At 34.6% G+C, this 16,636-nt stretch overlaps 1 protein-coding gene across 17 annotated transcripts in view; it reads right to left on the reverse strand.

Moving 5' to 3' along the window:
- The window catches only part of PCDH15 (protocadherin related 15), a 724,552-nt gene that overhangs the window by 70,499 nt on the left and 637,417 nt on the right, over window positions 1-16,636 (reverse strand). For all 17 annotated transcript variants that reach the window (XM_060034587.1, XM_060034586.1, XM_060034585.1 and 14 more), the window contains one exon: window positions 13,731-13,858. In XM_060034587.1, coding sequence (XP_059890570.1) covers window positions 13,731-13,858 — 128 coding nt within the window. The remainder of the gene's footprint in view (window positions 1-13,730; window positions 13,859-16,636) is intronic.

Below are 16,636 nucleotides of genomic sequence, written 5' to 3' on the forward strand. Positions count from 1 at the left end.
CCTGCTGTCATAGAAGGAGCAGAGGCATTCCTGTTCTATTCATTTCCTGCCTACAGAAGTACTTTTTTTGTACTTTTGGTCTCAGTCTCATCCCACTCTCTAATTTTAGCTCTAACCCAGAATTGTAAACCCACAAAAAGCCCCTCCCTCAAAAGTGGTTGTCTCAGTATCACCTGGCCTTGCCCTTGTTACTGAACCCTGCAGTGAGTGTGTTCTGAGCTCTCCTCCGGGGCCTTCTAGGTCTGGAAGGCACACTATATGTTTCCTGTGATGCTTGTTCTCTGCTGAGCACCTAAATCCTTCTTTCACCTGGTTCTTCTAAAACTTCAATCTGTTTCCTCTCACTTACTCTTCCTACTCAGCTCAGATTCTTGGTCAGTGCTCTATATCATAACATAACAGCAAGGCTTTTGCCTGTGCTCATGTGTCTTGCAAGGACTTAGCAATCTGTTTCTAACCTGTGGATACGATTACACAATTTTCAGGTCCAAATCTTATCTCTCTGGCTTACAATTTTGGATTCTGAAACCAAGAACCAGATAATCCCATGTGCTTGTTCATACCAACCTGCATTCTCTCTACCAATACTATCTTCCAGATTCAACCTACCATGCTTGATAACTGGCATTTCTCAGTCACAGCCACCAATAACATAGTGTCCCATCTTCCCAAAATATGCTTTCTTGCTAAAAATCAAAAGAAAACTATGTGGCATTGTTTCACTAAGAATTAAAAATAGATAATTCCTTAATATTAACTACACAGAGGGCTAATAAGAAAAATATGAACTCCTCTACTTTGGTCAGAATTATTTTACACCTTCCAAGAAAAACAGCTTGAATTACCAGAAAGTTGAATAACCTTCTACCTTTTGTTTTTATGAATTTAGCACTTTTTAAACATTTAAAATTTTTATTTTTATTTTTCAAATTATATCTCCAGACATAACCAGCATCTAGATCAAGAAATAGAGTGCGTTATCAGTCTCCTCCTAAGAATAACAACTATTCTGATTAGATTAGTTTTTCCTGTTTGTGGACTTTATATAAAGGGACTTAAAGAAATTTGTATTTTTGGTCTGAATTCATTTGCTCACATATATTAATGTATGTACTGTTGCTGGACATTGAGGTTGTTTGCAGCTTTTTGATTTTACAGACAGTTAACGTATTTACAAATAGTGGATTTTTTGTACATATCTCTTATGAGCATATGTATTCATTTTTGTTGTGTAAAAACTCAGGAGTAGAAATTATGAATTATGGGATATGCATATGTTCACACTTAGTAGATGATGTCAAACTGTTTTCCAAAATATTGTTCCAATTTATAACCCTTTGGCAATATCTGAGAAATTCAGTTGTTTTGAAATTTGGTTTTGTCTTTTTTATTTTAGCTATCCTGATGAACATGTGGTGATTTCTTATGGTTTATTTTGTAATTCCCTAGTAGTTAATAAAGTTGAATTCCTCTTTATACATTTTTTTGCCAATTTTTATATATTTATTCATGGTCTATTCCAGTCTGAGTCCTATCTTTTTTATCTTGAGCTCTTTGTTTTGTTCTGTTTTCACTCATCAGTTTGTTAGAGTTCTTATATACTCTGAATTGGAGATCTTTGATATTGTCTTGTAGCATATCTTCAGGTCTATTGGCTTCAGGTGGTAATAAAGTCTTTCAAATTACTATGAAACTCATTGACTTTGTCTTTTTATGCATCACTGGGATTGTAAGAGGCCATGACTCCTAGGAAAAAAAAAAATCCTGGGAACAAATAAAATGAGGCAGTATAAAAAGAGATATAAATTTACAAAAATTAGTGTAGCAACCACATAAAGTTTCAGGATCTACTTGATGAGAATTTCTAGAGTTTTACTATTCCTATTCATTAGAATGCATTTTTGTGATTGCAGACATTTCTGTGTCTGTTTTTGAAAAAAATTTGAAAAGTCTCTTTGTAATTCTCAGATATACAGTGACTTATTAACTAACTGATGTAAATTATATTCTCTTTATGTACATAGTCTTGCTCCAGGCCTGCTGGTTTTCATTAATGTAAATACATTAGAATTACTAGGGAGAGTCATCCATTCTTTTTGACTTTTTTAGAAATGAATTTTCTTCAAAATACATTTTAGGGAAATCTAATACTTTACTCTTCTCATTGGCAGTACTAATAAGCAATTCAAAAATAAAGTGTATTTAGAGAAGTATGAATAAAAACCTTTTAAAAAGCTCACTTTTATCATTTTTGCTAAGATTGGTGTTATAGGTCTCCTGTGTCAGTTCAGTACAGCACAAAGTTAAATGGAGGTTTAAAGAATTTCAGAAGAATTTTCAGAAAATTTCGGAAGAATTCTGATTGTCAATATTCCTACCAGGTGATGGAAGATATGGTCCTTGAAACATAAAATAGGAATGTATATATAACCATCACCGCTCAACAACATATAAAATCTTCTACAAGAAAATGCAAGCTTGATTCAGAAGATAATATTCCACATCCATACCTTGGATTGTTAGACATATAATCGTCTGAAAGACATGCAAGCATTAAATACATTTCTAAGCTCACTAAAGTGTGATCAGACTTTGAAATATATGGGCCACCAATTAATTTAGGGAAGGTTAAATGATTTGGACATTCACCAAATAAACTACTTTTTCTTCATGTACATGCCTGATGGCTTGAAACCCATAAAAAGTTCTCAAACTCTCTTCTTTTAAGGTAATTTCCAGTTATGAGAGCTATTTTCCTCTACGTTTAAGGACCCCAAATTTGTCATTCTTCAGACATTTATAGCCTGTAAAAAAAATAGTCCCATTCCTATTTTAAGCAATAAAAATTAAGGCAATTCTTAAGTTACATTCAAACCAACAACTGTAAATTGAGTTACTACTACGTAAATGAGATGATTTTAGATCTCTCTTCTGGACAATAAAAAGACAGATTTTTGCAGAGAAGGGGAAGAGAAAGAGAGTAAAACATATATGTGGAATTATTTTATCTGGAAACTCCATTTGTGGCTACAAAGATAGATGTGGTCTTGTCCATGTATAATACTAGCAACAAAACTATAATTTTCTGCTTGTTCTGACCAAAAGAGGCAAATGTTATGCATCAGAAACTGGTGATGGTGCTATGTTCATATACCTCAACTTGCACAGGGGAAAATACAGGCTTAGAATGTATAGACTCTTAGACACAGAGTGGTTAGTAACCATCTGTTTGCATATACTCCATAGAATTCAAAAATAGACATGAGGTCTTTTCCAAAAATACATAAGATACAATAATATATAACAAAAATACACCAGTTGTTAGGAAAAAATAATTTTCTTGACATTTGGTTTCTCCAGAGTGGTTAAATCAATGGAAAACCATGATAGATTCATAAAGATATCACCAAATCTAAGCTTCTAATTTTGACAAGAAGGGAAATTACCAGAGAAATGATAGGTCCTGTCACTCTCAGTGCTGTAACCAAGCCCAAGAGTTTAATTTAAAGTGTATTTTACTTATCTGAAAGTCAATAATTCATTCAAGTATTACATGGAAAGTCTTGATTAAACATACTAAAAGGCATAACTACATGTAAAAATAAATAAAATTTCTAACACCACCTTAAGATGTTAAGCACCACCTTAAGATGTTAAGCACAATGTATCTATAATGTCATTAAGTTAGTGAGAAAGCATGATACTTGCTTAGATGAAATGTGAATTCTAGTAGAGAAAACAAGCACATAGATACATGATAACAATATAATATCTAAATTATATAGATAGATAGATAGATAGTAATTCAGTTATAGGGTTATAGCCAAGAAGACAGTGAGCCCTCAGGCACCTGTGTGCATTCACTTGTTCAAGGTACAAACCATAGAAGGTTAGATGGCATGGTAATCATGAAGGAAACAAATGGTAAGATCTAAGAAACATCACTCTTGAAACAATAAGTAGTGTTTGTATAAAGCTGGGTTTCCCAGAGTTGGCAAAGGGGAATCAAAATTACCATTTCATGGGAATTTCAGACTGGTACTTGTTTACATCTTTGTTATATGGAGCAACTAGGGAGAAATTGTCATAAAATAATCCACCAGCTTCAAGTGACCATAACTTCAAGTAAACCATAAAAACTGTGAAAAATAAGTGCTTTGGATTTCAGAATTTGACCTTTACAATGTAGTTCTCAAATATAACAATTCTCTTAGGGTACTTGGCTTTTTTTCCCCCACACTGTAATTTTCCTAAGGTAAATAACATGCAAACCATCAGAAGCGGTTATAGACGTTTAAGGGCACCTAGTTCTAAAGCAGTATTTGCATAAGAGAAGACAACTATGGCCCAGAGTGATGAAGTGTAACGTTCCATAGAGAGTTAAGAGCATATCTGGGACTGAATCCAAATGATGTGACTCCAGCCCAGCGCTGTTCTACCTGGGAGAACAGAGCATTGTCTCCGGGCTAGAGTGCCTGGCTATGAATCCTGGCTTCACTATGGCCTAGGTGTACACATTGGGCAGGTTACATATTGTTTCTGTGTCTCAGTGTTCTCATCTATAAATTGAGAATGATAATAGTAGCTACCTCATGGGCTTTCTGAGGGGAACACATGAGTTCATTCCTGACAAGTGTCTAGAGTACTTAGCATTGTGTAAACACGGGGTAAGGGTTTGCTATTAGTACCAGTTTTGACATAAGCCAGGCATGAGTCTGGCCCAGTAAAAGATGCTACACTGGGGAAACACATGCTAAACCCTCATGGGTGTGCTGGAATTGTTTTCTGTCAGACCCATATGAGCAGGCAGAGGGCCAGGGAACAGGATCCCTCAGAGGCCCTTATCTCTGTCTAGAAACAATTATGTTGCTCTCTGCATTGTTACTCTTGCATATTTCTATACTTTTTGCCACTAAGGAAATTTGCATCCTCTAACCATGGCTGTGGCTTTTTTCTCTCACCAGCGTCTTTCTGCTAAAATCTCTTGCTGTCATTCCAAGCTTATTTAGGCAATGTAATAAAGAATTAGAGATTGGTCAGAATGCTCCCTTTCTTGATGCTTTTTTGAAATATTACTTTCTTTCAGTCTATAAATTTCTTAAATCTGGCTTCTTTATTAACTCAAAGATGTAATGTTCACGGTCTTTTTGACTTTCAGTAGAAATCAAGTCTACATTTTAATTCAATTTTTCTGACACTGAATTTTTCATATCTGCAACTTATAAGGAGGGATTAATCCTTATTGCATTAACTTCTGGAAAATATCTTCATACTTCAGAAAGATTTAAATTACTCTTGATCACATTTAACTTGTCCCTATATTTGTATTAAATTAGGCTATCGGTTGCAGTTAAAAAGACATGCAATAAACTAGACAAATTAGTTAATAAATTGAAAAGTGTTTCTAAAACCAGATCTGACTTGTTACCTTAATAGAGGGGGTCATAATTCACAGAGGTCATCTCAATTTGAGAAGCAGTTAGTTGCCATGTTAATTATCTCCACTTTTTTCATAGGAACTTAATATGTTATTTTCTGCCAACATTCTACCCCTGCCAAGATACTATTCCTCACTTCCCATAGAAAGCAATGTGATACAGAGATTACAAGGAAAGGCCTTGAACTAAGGTAAACTTAAACTTTTAATTCTGACTTCATTGGTTATTGGCTGAGTAATACTTGGAAAGCTATATAACGTTACTAATCTTCAATTTTTCCAACAATAAAACAAGGAATAATTGCATCTACTTTATAGGTAAGTGTGTTTATTTGTTTGTTTTATTCGTTTGCTTCTTTATTTAAACACTTTCGGTAGGCTAAAATAAAGAGGTTTTCACAGTTCTCAGAAAAGTAATAAAGACAAATAAATGGCAGCTATTGTTATTAACAAATAATATTCACTGACTGGTATTTTCCAACAGCCCAAGAGGGACAATATTCAAAGGTCTAGCTTAATCTTTCTTACCTCACACAGAAATTTTTGAATAATATGACAAATATTCATGACTTTTCAACCTTGTTTTTACTGGATAAATAGTTGCTGTTTTAAAGTTCTTTCTATATTCTGGAAACTGTTTCTTTGAGTTTTTTTTTTAAATATATGTTGTAAATATTTGCTTTCAGCTAATTGCTTGTATTTTAATCTTTTATGCTGTCTTTGTCATTGTAGTCCGTTATTCTGATGTAATGAAATTTATCAGTCATTTTTCATTAGCATATTTCAGTTATCAATGTTCAACAAAAAAAGAAAATTACAGACCAGTATCACTGATGAACATAGAGGAAAAAATACTCAACAAAATACTAGCAAACAGAATCCAACAACACATTAAAAGGATCATACACAATGATCAAGTGGGATTCATCCCAGGGATGCAAGGCTTCTTCAATATATGCAACTCAATCAGTGTGATACAACATATTAACAAATTAAAGACTAAAAACTATATGATCATCTCAATAAATGGAGAAAAAGCTTTTGACAAAATTCAACACCCATTTATGATAAAAACTCTCCAGAAACTAAGCATAGAGGAAACCTACCTCAACATAATAAAGGCCATATACAACAAGCCCACAGCAAACATCATTCTCAATGGTAAAAAACTGAAAGCATTTCCTCTATGATCAGGAACAAGAGAAGGATGTCCACTCTCACCACTATTATTCAACATAGTATTGGAAATTCGAGCCACGGCAATCAGAGAATAAAAAGAAATAAAAGGAATACAAATTGGCAAAAAAGAAGTAAAACTGTCACTGTTTGCAGATGACATGATACTATACACAGATAATCCTAAAGATGCCACCAGAACACTAGAGCTCATCAATGAATTTAGTAAAGTTGCAGGATACAAAATTAATACACAGAAATCTCTTGCATTCTAACACACTAACAACAAAAGATCAGAAAGAGAAATTAAGGAAACAATACCATTTACCACTGCAACAAAAAGAATAAAATACCTAGGAATAAACCTCCTGAGGAGGCAAAAGACTTGTACTCAGAAAACTATAAAACACTGATGAAGGAAATTAAAGATGACACAGAGGTGGAGAGATATATCATATTCTTGGATTAGAAGAATCAGTATTGTGAAAATGACTATACTACCCAAAGCAATCTACAGATTCAATGCAATCTTTATCAAATTACCAATGGCATTTTTCACAGAATTAAAACAAAATATTTTACAATTTGTATGGAAACACAAAAGACCTCAAATAGCCAAAGCAGTCTTGAGAAAGAAAAACGGAGCTGGAGGAATCAGGATCCTGGACTTCAGACTATACTACAAAGCTAAGTAATCAAGACAGCATGGTACTGGCACAAAAACAGAAATATAGATCAATGGTACAGGATAGAAAGCCCAGAGATAAACCCACACACCTATGGTCACCTAATCTATGACAAAGGAGGCAAGAATATACAATGGAGAAGAGACAGCCTCTTCAATAAGTGGTGCTGGGAAAACTGGAAAGCTATATGTAAAAGAATGAAATTAGAACACTCGCTAATACCATACACAAAAATAAATGCAAAATGGATTAAAGACCTAAATGTAAGATCAGACACTGTAAAACTCTTAGAGGAAAACATGGGAAGAACACTCTTTGACATAATCACAGCAAGATCTTTTTTGACCCACCTCCTATAGTAATGAAAATAAAAACAAGCAAATGGGGCCTAATTAAACTTAAAAGCTTTTGCACAGCAAAGAAAACCATAAATAAGACAAAAATACAACCCTGAGAATGGGAGAAAGTATTTGCAAACGAAGCAATGGACAAAGGATTAATCTCCAAAATATACAAGCAGCTCATGCAGCTCAACATCAAAAAACTGAACAACCCAATCCAAAAATGGGTGGAAGACCTAAATACATATTTCTCTAAAGAAGACATCCAGATGGCCAAGAGGCACATGATAAGATGCTCAATATCACTAATTATTAGAGAAATGCAAATCAAAATTATAATGAGGTACCATCACACACTTGTCAGAGTGGCCATCATCAAAAAATTTACAAACAATAAATGCTGGAGAGGGTGTGGAGAAAAGGGAAGCCTCTTGCACTGTTGATGGGAATGTAAATTGATACAGCCACTGTGGAGAATAGTATGGAGGTTCCTTAAAAAGCTAAAAATAGAACTATCTAATGACCCGGCAATCCCACTACTGGGCATATACCCTGAGAAAACCATAATTCAAAAAGTCACATGTGTTGGGCTTCCCTGGTGGCACAGTAGTTGAGAGTATGCCTGCCGATGCAGGGGACACAGGTTCGTGCCCCGGTCCGGGAAGATCCCGCATGCCGTGGAGCGGCTGGGCCCGTGAGCCATGGCCACTGAGCCTGCGCGTCCAGAGCCTGTGCTCCGCAACGGGAGAGGCCACGACAGTGAGAGGCCCGTGTACCGCAAAAAAAAAAAAAAAAAAAAAAAGTCACATGTACCGCAATGTCCATTGCAGCATTATTTACAATAGCCAGGACATGGAAACAACCTAACTGTCCATTGACAGATGAACAGATATAGAAGATGTGGTACATATATAATGGAATATTACTCGGGCATAAAAAGGAATGAAATTGGGTCATTTATAGAGATGTGGATGGACCTAGAGTCTGTCATACAGAGTGAGGTAAGTCAGAAAGAGAAAAACAAATATCATATATTAATGCATATATGTGGAATCTTGAAAAATGGTACAGATGAACCTGTCTGCAGGGCAGGAAGAGAGACACAGATGTAGAGAATGGACATGTGGACACAGTGGGGGAAGGGGAGGGTGGGATGAATTGGGAGATTTGGTTTGACATAAATACACTACCATGTGTAATATAGAAAGCTACTGGGAACCTGCTATAAAGCACAGGGAGCTCAGCTTGGTGTTCTGTGATGACACAGATGGGTGGGATGGGGGTGGGGAGGGAGGTCCAAGAGGAAGGGGATATATGTATACATATAGCTGATTCACTTCATTTTACAGCAGAAACTAACACAACATTGTAAAGCAATCACTGTTTATCCATTCATCCATTACTGGACATATAGGTTGTTTCCACCTTTTAGCTATTGTGAATAATGCTGCTATGAACACTGATATACAAATACCTGTTTGAGTCCCTGCTTTCAATTCTTTTGGGTATATGCTAAGGGTGATACTTTTAAGGGACATTAATTCTTGTATTAAAGACTGAAGAGAAAAATTACAAGTTGATTTTCTTCTCTCTCTCCCTGCAATTAAAATGACTGATTGGTGTGATCAATGGAAATCAGTTTTGAAGAATCAGTTGTGACAGTTATCAGCATTAAACCATAGCAAATGTAGCAGATAGTCCCTAATTAATTCTCTTGTTCTGTGTCCTTTGACACAATCCAGGAATTACTTTAACATGATATGAACATTCATATCATTGAGCCAGAATCCAAATCTTTACATGTGTGTTTAAATAAAAGCCTTAATAATTACCTGCTTTTTTGGTCTAGTTTATTAGAATGCTAACTCTATAAAGGCAGAGGACAGTCTGTTTTGTTTGCCTCTGTATTTTCAACACACACTAGGTATACAATGTATATTTTCTAAAAAAAAAAAAAAAAAAAAAGAACTTTAAATAGGTCTCTAAGCATATCAGGTATACCATTTCAGAGTGCACCCATACACAAACATATATATACAAAATTTTCCTTCTTTTACTATCACTTATATTGAATAATTAATTTCAATAATGCTCTCATTGTGTTGCCTTTCTCCTAACATACTTTTAGTAATGCCTTTAATCCACTGTCCATATTTGAAAATAGTAAGTATTGTTTTATTCATTGATATTTTAGTCTCATATTTCTTAGTAAATCCTCTAATATGTTTCCTCTTACCGTTCCTACACATAACACAATTTTAAAAAAATTTATCTTTATGATTTCATGATGGACTAAAAAAATTTAACTTGCGTGTATGGTGGATAAAATCTAACATTACCCCAATATTATACAGTAAGTGGTAAAAAGCCTCTTTCACAATCGTAGGCTGATTCCCTGTTTTTTAAATCATCTTCTGCCAAGATTTGGGCTTGGCTGGCCCTGATCCAGGGCTATTTCTAATAACATTTTTTGCTGCCCTAAGTATGAATTGAAAAGACTTGCTTAACTCACTTTCACTCCGATTAAATTTGTAAAGGAGAAGCTTCCAGGCTTCAAGGCTAAAGGCAGCATTTGAAAATGTTCACCACTGAAGATTTATTACCCCCATCACTTCCTAAGGTCCTTGCCTCCTATCACTGTTCCACAAACACACTCTGCACTTTGTTTTTTCTGGGTTTGGCTTTGTGTTTCCTCTGCTTAGACTATTCTCATTTGCACTTTGAGAAAGTCTAATGGCTCTTCAGTGCCACTCAAATTCTTCATCCCCCAGGAAAACTTTTATGTTCTTTACCAATGAAAATGTCTCCTTCCCTTGAATCCACATAACAATTTGTGCTTTCCTAACTGAATTAATCATAACAGCATATACTTGCATCAATACATTGCTATGCTTTTTCTCACATCCCTTCTCTGTCTCTGTCTCCCCTCCTACATAGAATATTATATGGCATGAAATTGGTTTCCTGAAAAGGACCCCTCTCCCTAGCCTGAATAACCCACTGATCAATTGAAGAAAGGACTGTCCTATGGAATTCTTGGTAGTCCTGGAGAAATAATCAATCCCATTCCTGTCTACATCATCAAAAGTAGTCCATGGCTTCTCTCCGATGCATCTCTCACCCCCCAGATATTTCTTCCCATGTAGCTCTTCACACACCCTAATTTGATTCAGTTTCCCACTTCACCTTTACTTCCACCACCAACCTTTCACCAGGATTCCTTGGAATTCATAGTCCATCATCAGCAATATCGCCTAAATATTCAACCTTCCCTTTGAATATTACCATTACTTTTTTACTCTTCCCACCCTGGTCCTCTCCCCTACATACGATACTGCTTTCTAAGGCTGACTCAAAAAGTGGCTCCTATATCTGACATAGCACAATGCCTAGAGGTAGATAGGTGGCACATGTCCTGTCTCTGAATCACTGCTTCTAGAACATTATTCTATCTCCTTTGCCACCTTCTCGCAATTCTTCTGAAGTAAATGCCATCATCAGATAATATCACCCATTAAATTCTCTTACTGCCGTCATCTATAGGTTTCTTGAATAATCTCCTTTATTAATGGAATATTTTAGCATTTAGCTTATTTTTTTTTCTCCACTACAGTATTAGTTCTATTAGCATGAGTGGTCATGTAAAAATACACAGGGGCACTCTATTCACAGCAGCGCTTGACAGTTGATCACTCCCTCTTTCAGCAATTTAGTTCTTACGAGTCTCAGGGACCCTATTATACATTTTCCTAGTATTCTTGCTACCTCATGGCAGCAATTTCTCAGCATGATTTGATGAATCCGCTTCCTGATCTCTAAGTATTGAGTTCCTAAGGCTTAGTCTTTGGACATTTTTTTTAAGCTTTTTGTTTTTTTGATGTGGACCATTTTTCAAGTCTTTATTGAATTTGTTACAATATTGCTTGTTTTATGTTTTGGTTTTTTGGCTGTGAGGCATGTGGGATCTTAGCTCCCCAACCAGGGATCAAACCTGCACACCCTGCATTGGAAGGCGAAGTCTTAACCACTGGACCGCCAGGGAAGTCCCTGGACTTTTCTACCTACATCCATTTTCTTTAATATCATGATTTCATCCTGGCCTGCAATTTCTTTCCTGAATCTAAATCAGCATGTGTAACCATCTTGCCAAGAATTATGCTTGCATATTGAAAATGCCTCACAAACATGAAATATCCAAAAGTGAACTCTTGATTTTTGCACCATAATTCCCGAGGGAGCAATGGGGACCTGTTCAGAACAAAACCCTCAGAGTCAACCTTGATTTTCTCTAATGCCCCACATATAATCCATCAGCAAATCCTTTTGGCTTCCTTTTTACTTCCTTCTCATCATCTCCCCATTCTACACCATGGTTCAAGTCACTACCAAATCTTGCCTGGACTAGTGATGCATTGGGCTCTGTTTCTACTCTTGTCTAAAAACACTGTGTATCTACTCCCACATCCCACCCTGCACAACATCCAGAATAATCCTTTTATATTGGATTATGTCACACGTCTAGACAAAACCATTCAAAAACCTTCTTTCTAAGCACATCTAAAATAAATCCCATATTCTGGTCCTGGGCTGCATTTCCAGTCTCATCCCCAGCCAGTCTTTTTCAGTCACACTGACCTCCCCAAATTCCCTCCAACTTTAGAGACTTTATATTGGAATGCCCAGAATGCTCCTTACCTAGAAATAGACAAGTTTCTCTCTTGACCATATGACTTTATGTTAATAGTTCCTGTTTTCTTGATCTACAATTTGTTTCTTCTATTAGTTTGTTTGCATTACTAGGGTAGGAAGTTTGGGGGTTTTTTGTTTGATTATTTTTTAGTTGCTCTATGTCCAACTTCTAGAACAACTCACACTATAAACACCCCAAAATTATTTACTGACTAAATGAATAAACTGAATCAATCGTTAATAGGACTAAAATGTAAAATAAGATAAAAATCAACTACAAAGGACTGCTACCTGTAAATCATAATGCAAGTTGGATATAATGTAATTGGCTTGAATTTGTACACCAATTTTAGTTGCAACTGGTGATTCAAATCAGGAGTCAGAATTTGGCACTGTGGAAGAGCTATTTTGCAAGTACAACACACATGCTTTATTTGCTTGGTTGATTTTTCTCTTTCTTACTTAAGGATGTTAAGGTGATAAAATCATATGTAAGAAGAGCTCAATCATGGTACTCCTGGTAATAGGGAAAGAAAGGCAACTACTCATACGCAAAACTAGAGGCAATCAATAGCTGGATTTGCTTAGAAATATTTAGGTTTTATGTTTGTATGCTAATAGCTATTTTAAAAATTGATTATTAAAATAGCTTCAGAAATATAACTCTGTAATTAATAATCTAAAATCTTTTAGCCTATAAAATTTCCTCAATGTAATGCAATATTTACAAATTTATTTTTTAGTTATAAAACTATTTCAACTTTATGTACTATTGAAAAAAATCTGAAAACGTATTTGATAATTAACTAAAGAAAAACTGAAAATTATCAACTTTAGTCTATGATATTGTGTTTTTAAATTCTAACATTTCTGACATATGAAGGTTTTAAAAAATCTTTACTAAAGTACTAATGTTAGTAGTGTTAGTAGTGTTATTTTTTACATTGATTTAACTAGCATCTTGAATTTTAAAAAATTATTGCAGAAAAAAGAATTACAAAATTTATTACATTATTTCTTCAATCAGAGAATAGTAATTTTATATTTGCTACAAGAAACTCCATTTTGAGACTCTTTGGAGTTATTGTAAATTAATCCTGAATATTAAAGGCATACAAATATACTAGGAAAACAGATATTTTGATATCTTATTCAATGTAAAACATCATAAATAATTTGTTCCTACTTTTATAGTAAAAATAAAGCACAAAAAGTTGCTTAGTATTCACCTCATAATTAATCTGTATTTAGTTTGACTAATTAAACTCACTTATCCGTTTCAGACTTTTGTTTAAACTATGAAAATGTACTCAGTTAATATAAATTACATGGTTATAGTTTATCTACAAAATATGATCTCTTTGACTTTTTAGTTCTGTATCTTAATAAATGTTCTCATACCTTAACTCTGAGCACAGAAGAAAACATTTTTGCATCTTCAGATACACCTCCAATGTAGAGTTTTTTCTGAAACACTGGGGGATGATCATTTTCATCCTGAATCTCAATATACACTTTAGCTCTATTGCCTGGAGGAAAAGAAATAATATATTTTTTATTGATGGTCATTAATTAGAAAAAGATGGACTGGAGTAAATAATTACTGTACTTTCTTTTGAACAGTGGAAGAAACTTAAATCAGAAAGTCATTCCTAATTGGCATGCTTAATACCCCATACCCAAAGAGGACATTGATAATGATGTTTCTGGCAACATAATGTTAAGTTGCTGCTATTTCTTTTAGTTATAATGTCTTGTTAATTCATCTTACTTGATTTAATAGACACTATTGTGTTCTGCTAATTTTAATAAAACAATTCAACCTTTCATATTTACAAATACTTCACACACATTACAAATTACACCAAAGTGACATAAATATATAAAACACCTTATGAAATAATAGTCTGCCATAAATTTAAAAATATTTTTATTCTTAAGTATAGAACTAGCAATGATATTATCTTAACATGTAGTATTATATATATGCATATATGTGTGTATGTGTGTATATATATATATATATATATATATACATATATATATATATATATATATATATTAAGATTAGAAGTAAACAATGTTTGGGTGAGGTGCTTATTTCCACAACGGGAAAACAAATTTTATCGTGCATTAGAGGCTATCTAGCATTCATTGGAAAAGATGTAGCTGGAGAGATGATTATTGTATGACTTATAAATACTGGGTTTTATAATTTAAACCACATTAAATATACTATAAAGAATACATTTCATCACATGTTAAAATCTCACTCCCTCAATCATCGCACTTTTAAGGAAAAATGTAGCACTTTTTACTAGTACAAGAATGACCCTTTACAAAGAATCTGATAAATGAAAATAACTTACAAACCAGATAAAATGAGGAATAACTGGTAAACATTTTGCAAAAAGTAGATTCAAATTACATAAATATTTTGATGTATTATCTAAGTAAACTTTTCTCATGCATTTCAAGTAGGATCAAATATACGGCAATTGATCTACAAACTATCAGGCAAACCCAGATGTTATTACTTTATTGTATCCTCAGCTATAACTAATTAACACCAACCTACTGGCACAGTGGGTGGACCATGGGTGTATAGTATATGTGTCGATTAAATGAATGAATAATCTTCATTGTCCTAGTAAGAATTTAGAAAAAGGCTCCTTTTTGCTTAACTCGGGAAAGGTCAGTGAGACAAGAGAGTTAACCACAAGGTTTTACACCTGTCCTACTGCTATTCATTTAGTTTCTCCCCTATTGGCCTCTTTCCCACCATTCCTGAACTGGAGAAGCTAGAATCAAAAAGAAAAACTTACTAGGTCAACAAAGAAGCGTACCAGCAGGGAAGTAAGGTTAATGATAGACTATGCTTCTCTATCCTACAGTACCAGGGCTTCAAATTGCACCCTGGTCAGCCACCAACAGAGTTCATCCAAAATGAAACCCATTTTCATCTTAGTAGCAATTTTAAATTTCTGGAATCAAAGGAGCTAATTTGATAATCTTTTTTAAAAAATAAGTCAAACTAAAACTGAGGATCTAAAGCACAGCATGGTGCTGATAGTTAATAATACTGTACTATGTACTTAAATCTGCTAAGAGAATAGATTTAAAATGTTCTCACCAAACACACATATACACACACACACACACACACAACAGGACACAAATGTGAGTTGATGGATGTGAAAACTAACTGGTGGCAATCATTTCACAGTATATATGTATATCAAAACACCACACTGTACAACTTAAGTATATACAGTTTGTCAATTACACTTGAATAAAGCAGGAGAGTGGAAATTGTGATGTATCTAATTAAGGAACATAAAATAAATGTTGGCCAGTCCAAAAATAATTAAAGTACCCCTATAGTTTAATCACTAGAATAGCATCCACTTCGATTTTCTGATTCATTAACAATGTCCATGACACCATAGATTTCTGAGGCTCATACACTTTCACTAGGTGTGTGTAGGGACTAAGGACTGTATCACGATCTTTCACCTAATTTGGGTTTTGATTATTTCTAAGGCAGAAACTTGGAAGCAACTCTCATTTAAATTTGTTTAAGGGAATATACTATTTACCTCCTTGAGTATCTGAAGAATCTTTTTTTCCCTCCATATTATATCATTTTTTTAAGGTAGTTATGAAGCATAGAACAAGAAAGATGCAGGGTGGGTGGGGAGAAAGGAAAGTGGTGTTGATAAAATGGATAAGAGAATACTGTGAGAAGGACAACACAAGTGCCTGATGACCTAATATCCTCTTGCAGTCTTCCTTATGGTTGGGTGAGACAATGACAGGCTTCCAAGGAGAACCACCGGGGATGAAGGAAATTAAACTGGATGAAAGATTGCTTGGCAAGTGTTTTGGTTAAAAGACATTGTATCCTTCTATGCACTTTGGGGCCCAGCGCCTCATTTCCCTTCCTTCACTGACATTCTTTTTCTCCAGTTCTGTATGAGAGAAACTTCTCTTTGGGCAGTACCTTTGCATTGAGTCAGGAAGTTCCAGAAGTGACCCTTGAGGCAACAAAATGTGAGCTACGTTCCTGGTACTTACTAGTTTAAAGAAAGAGAAAATAGACCTATTAAGAATTAAAGCTCAGAAAAGGAAATACAAGTCAGGATATAAAGCTCCTTGAGTAGATCTTCTGTTCTATGTTAGACATCCTAAACAAGGTGAAAAGTGTTCAGAAGAGTAACTGATAGTCAAAATACCATTAACTTTAACTTGACTCTATGTTTTTCAAAACGAAATTTGGTTTGGATATTTTTCCCTTTCCTTTACTT

The sequence above is a fragment of the Delphinus delphis genome, chromosome 16 (genome assembly GCF_949987515.2).
Source record: "Delphinus delphis chromosome 16, mDelDel1.2, whole genome shotgun sequence".
NCBI lineage: Eukaryota > Metazoa > Chordata > Mammalia > Artiodactyla > Delphinidae > Delphinus > Delphinus delphis.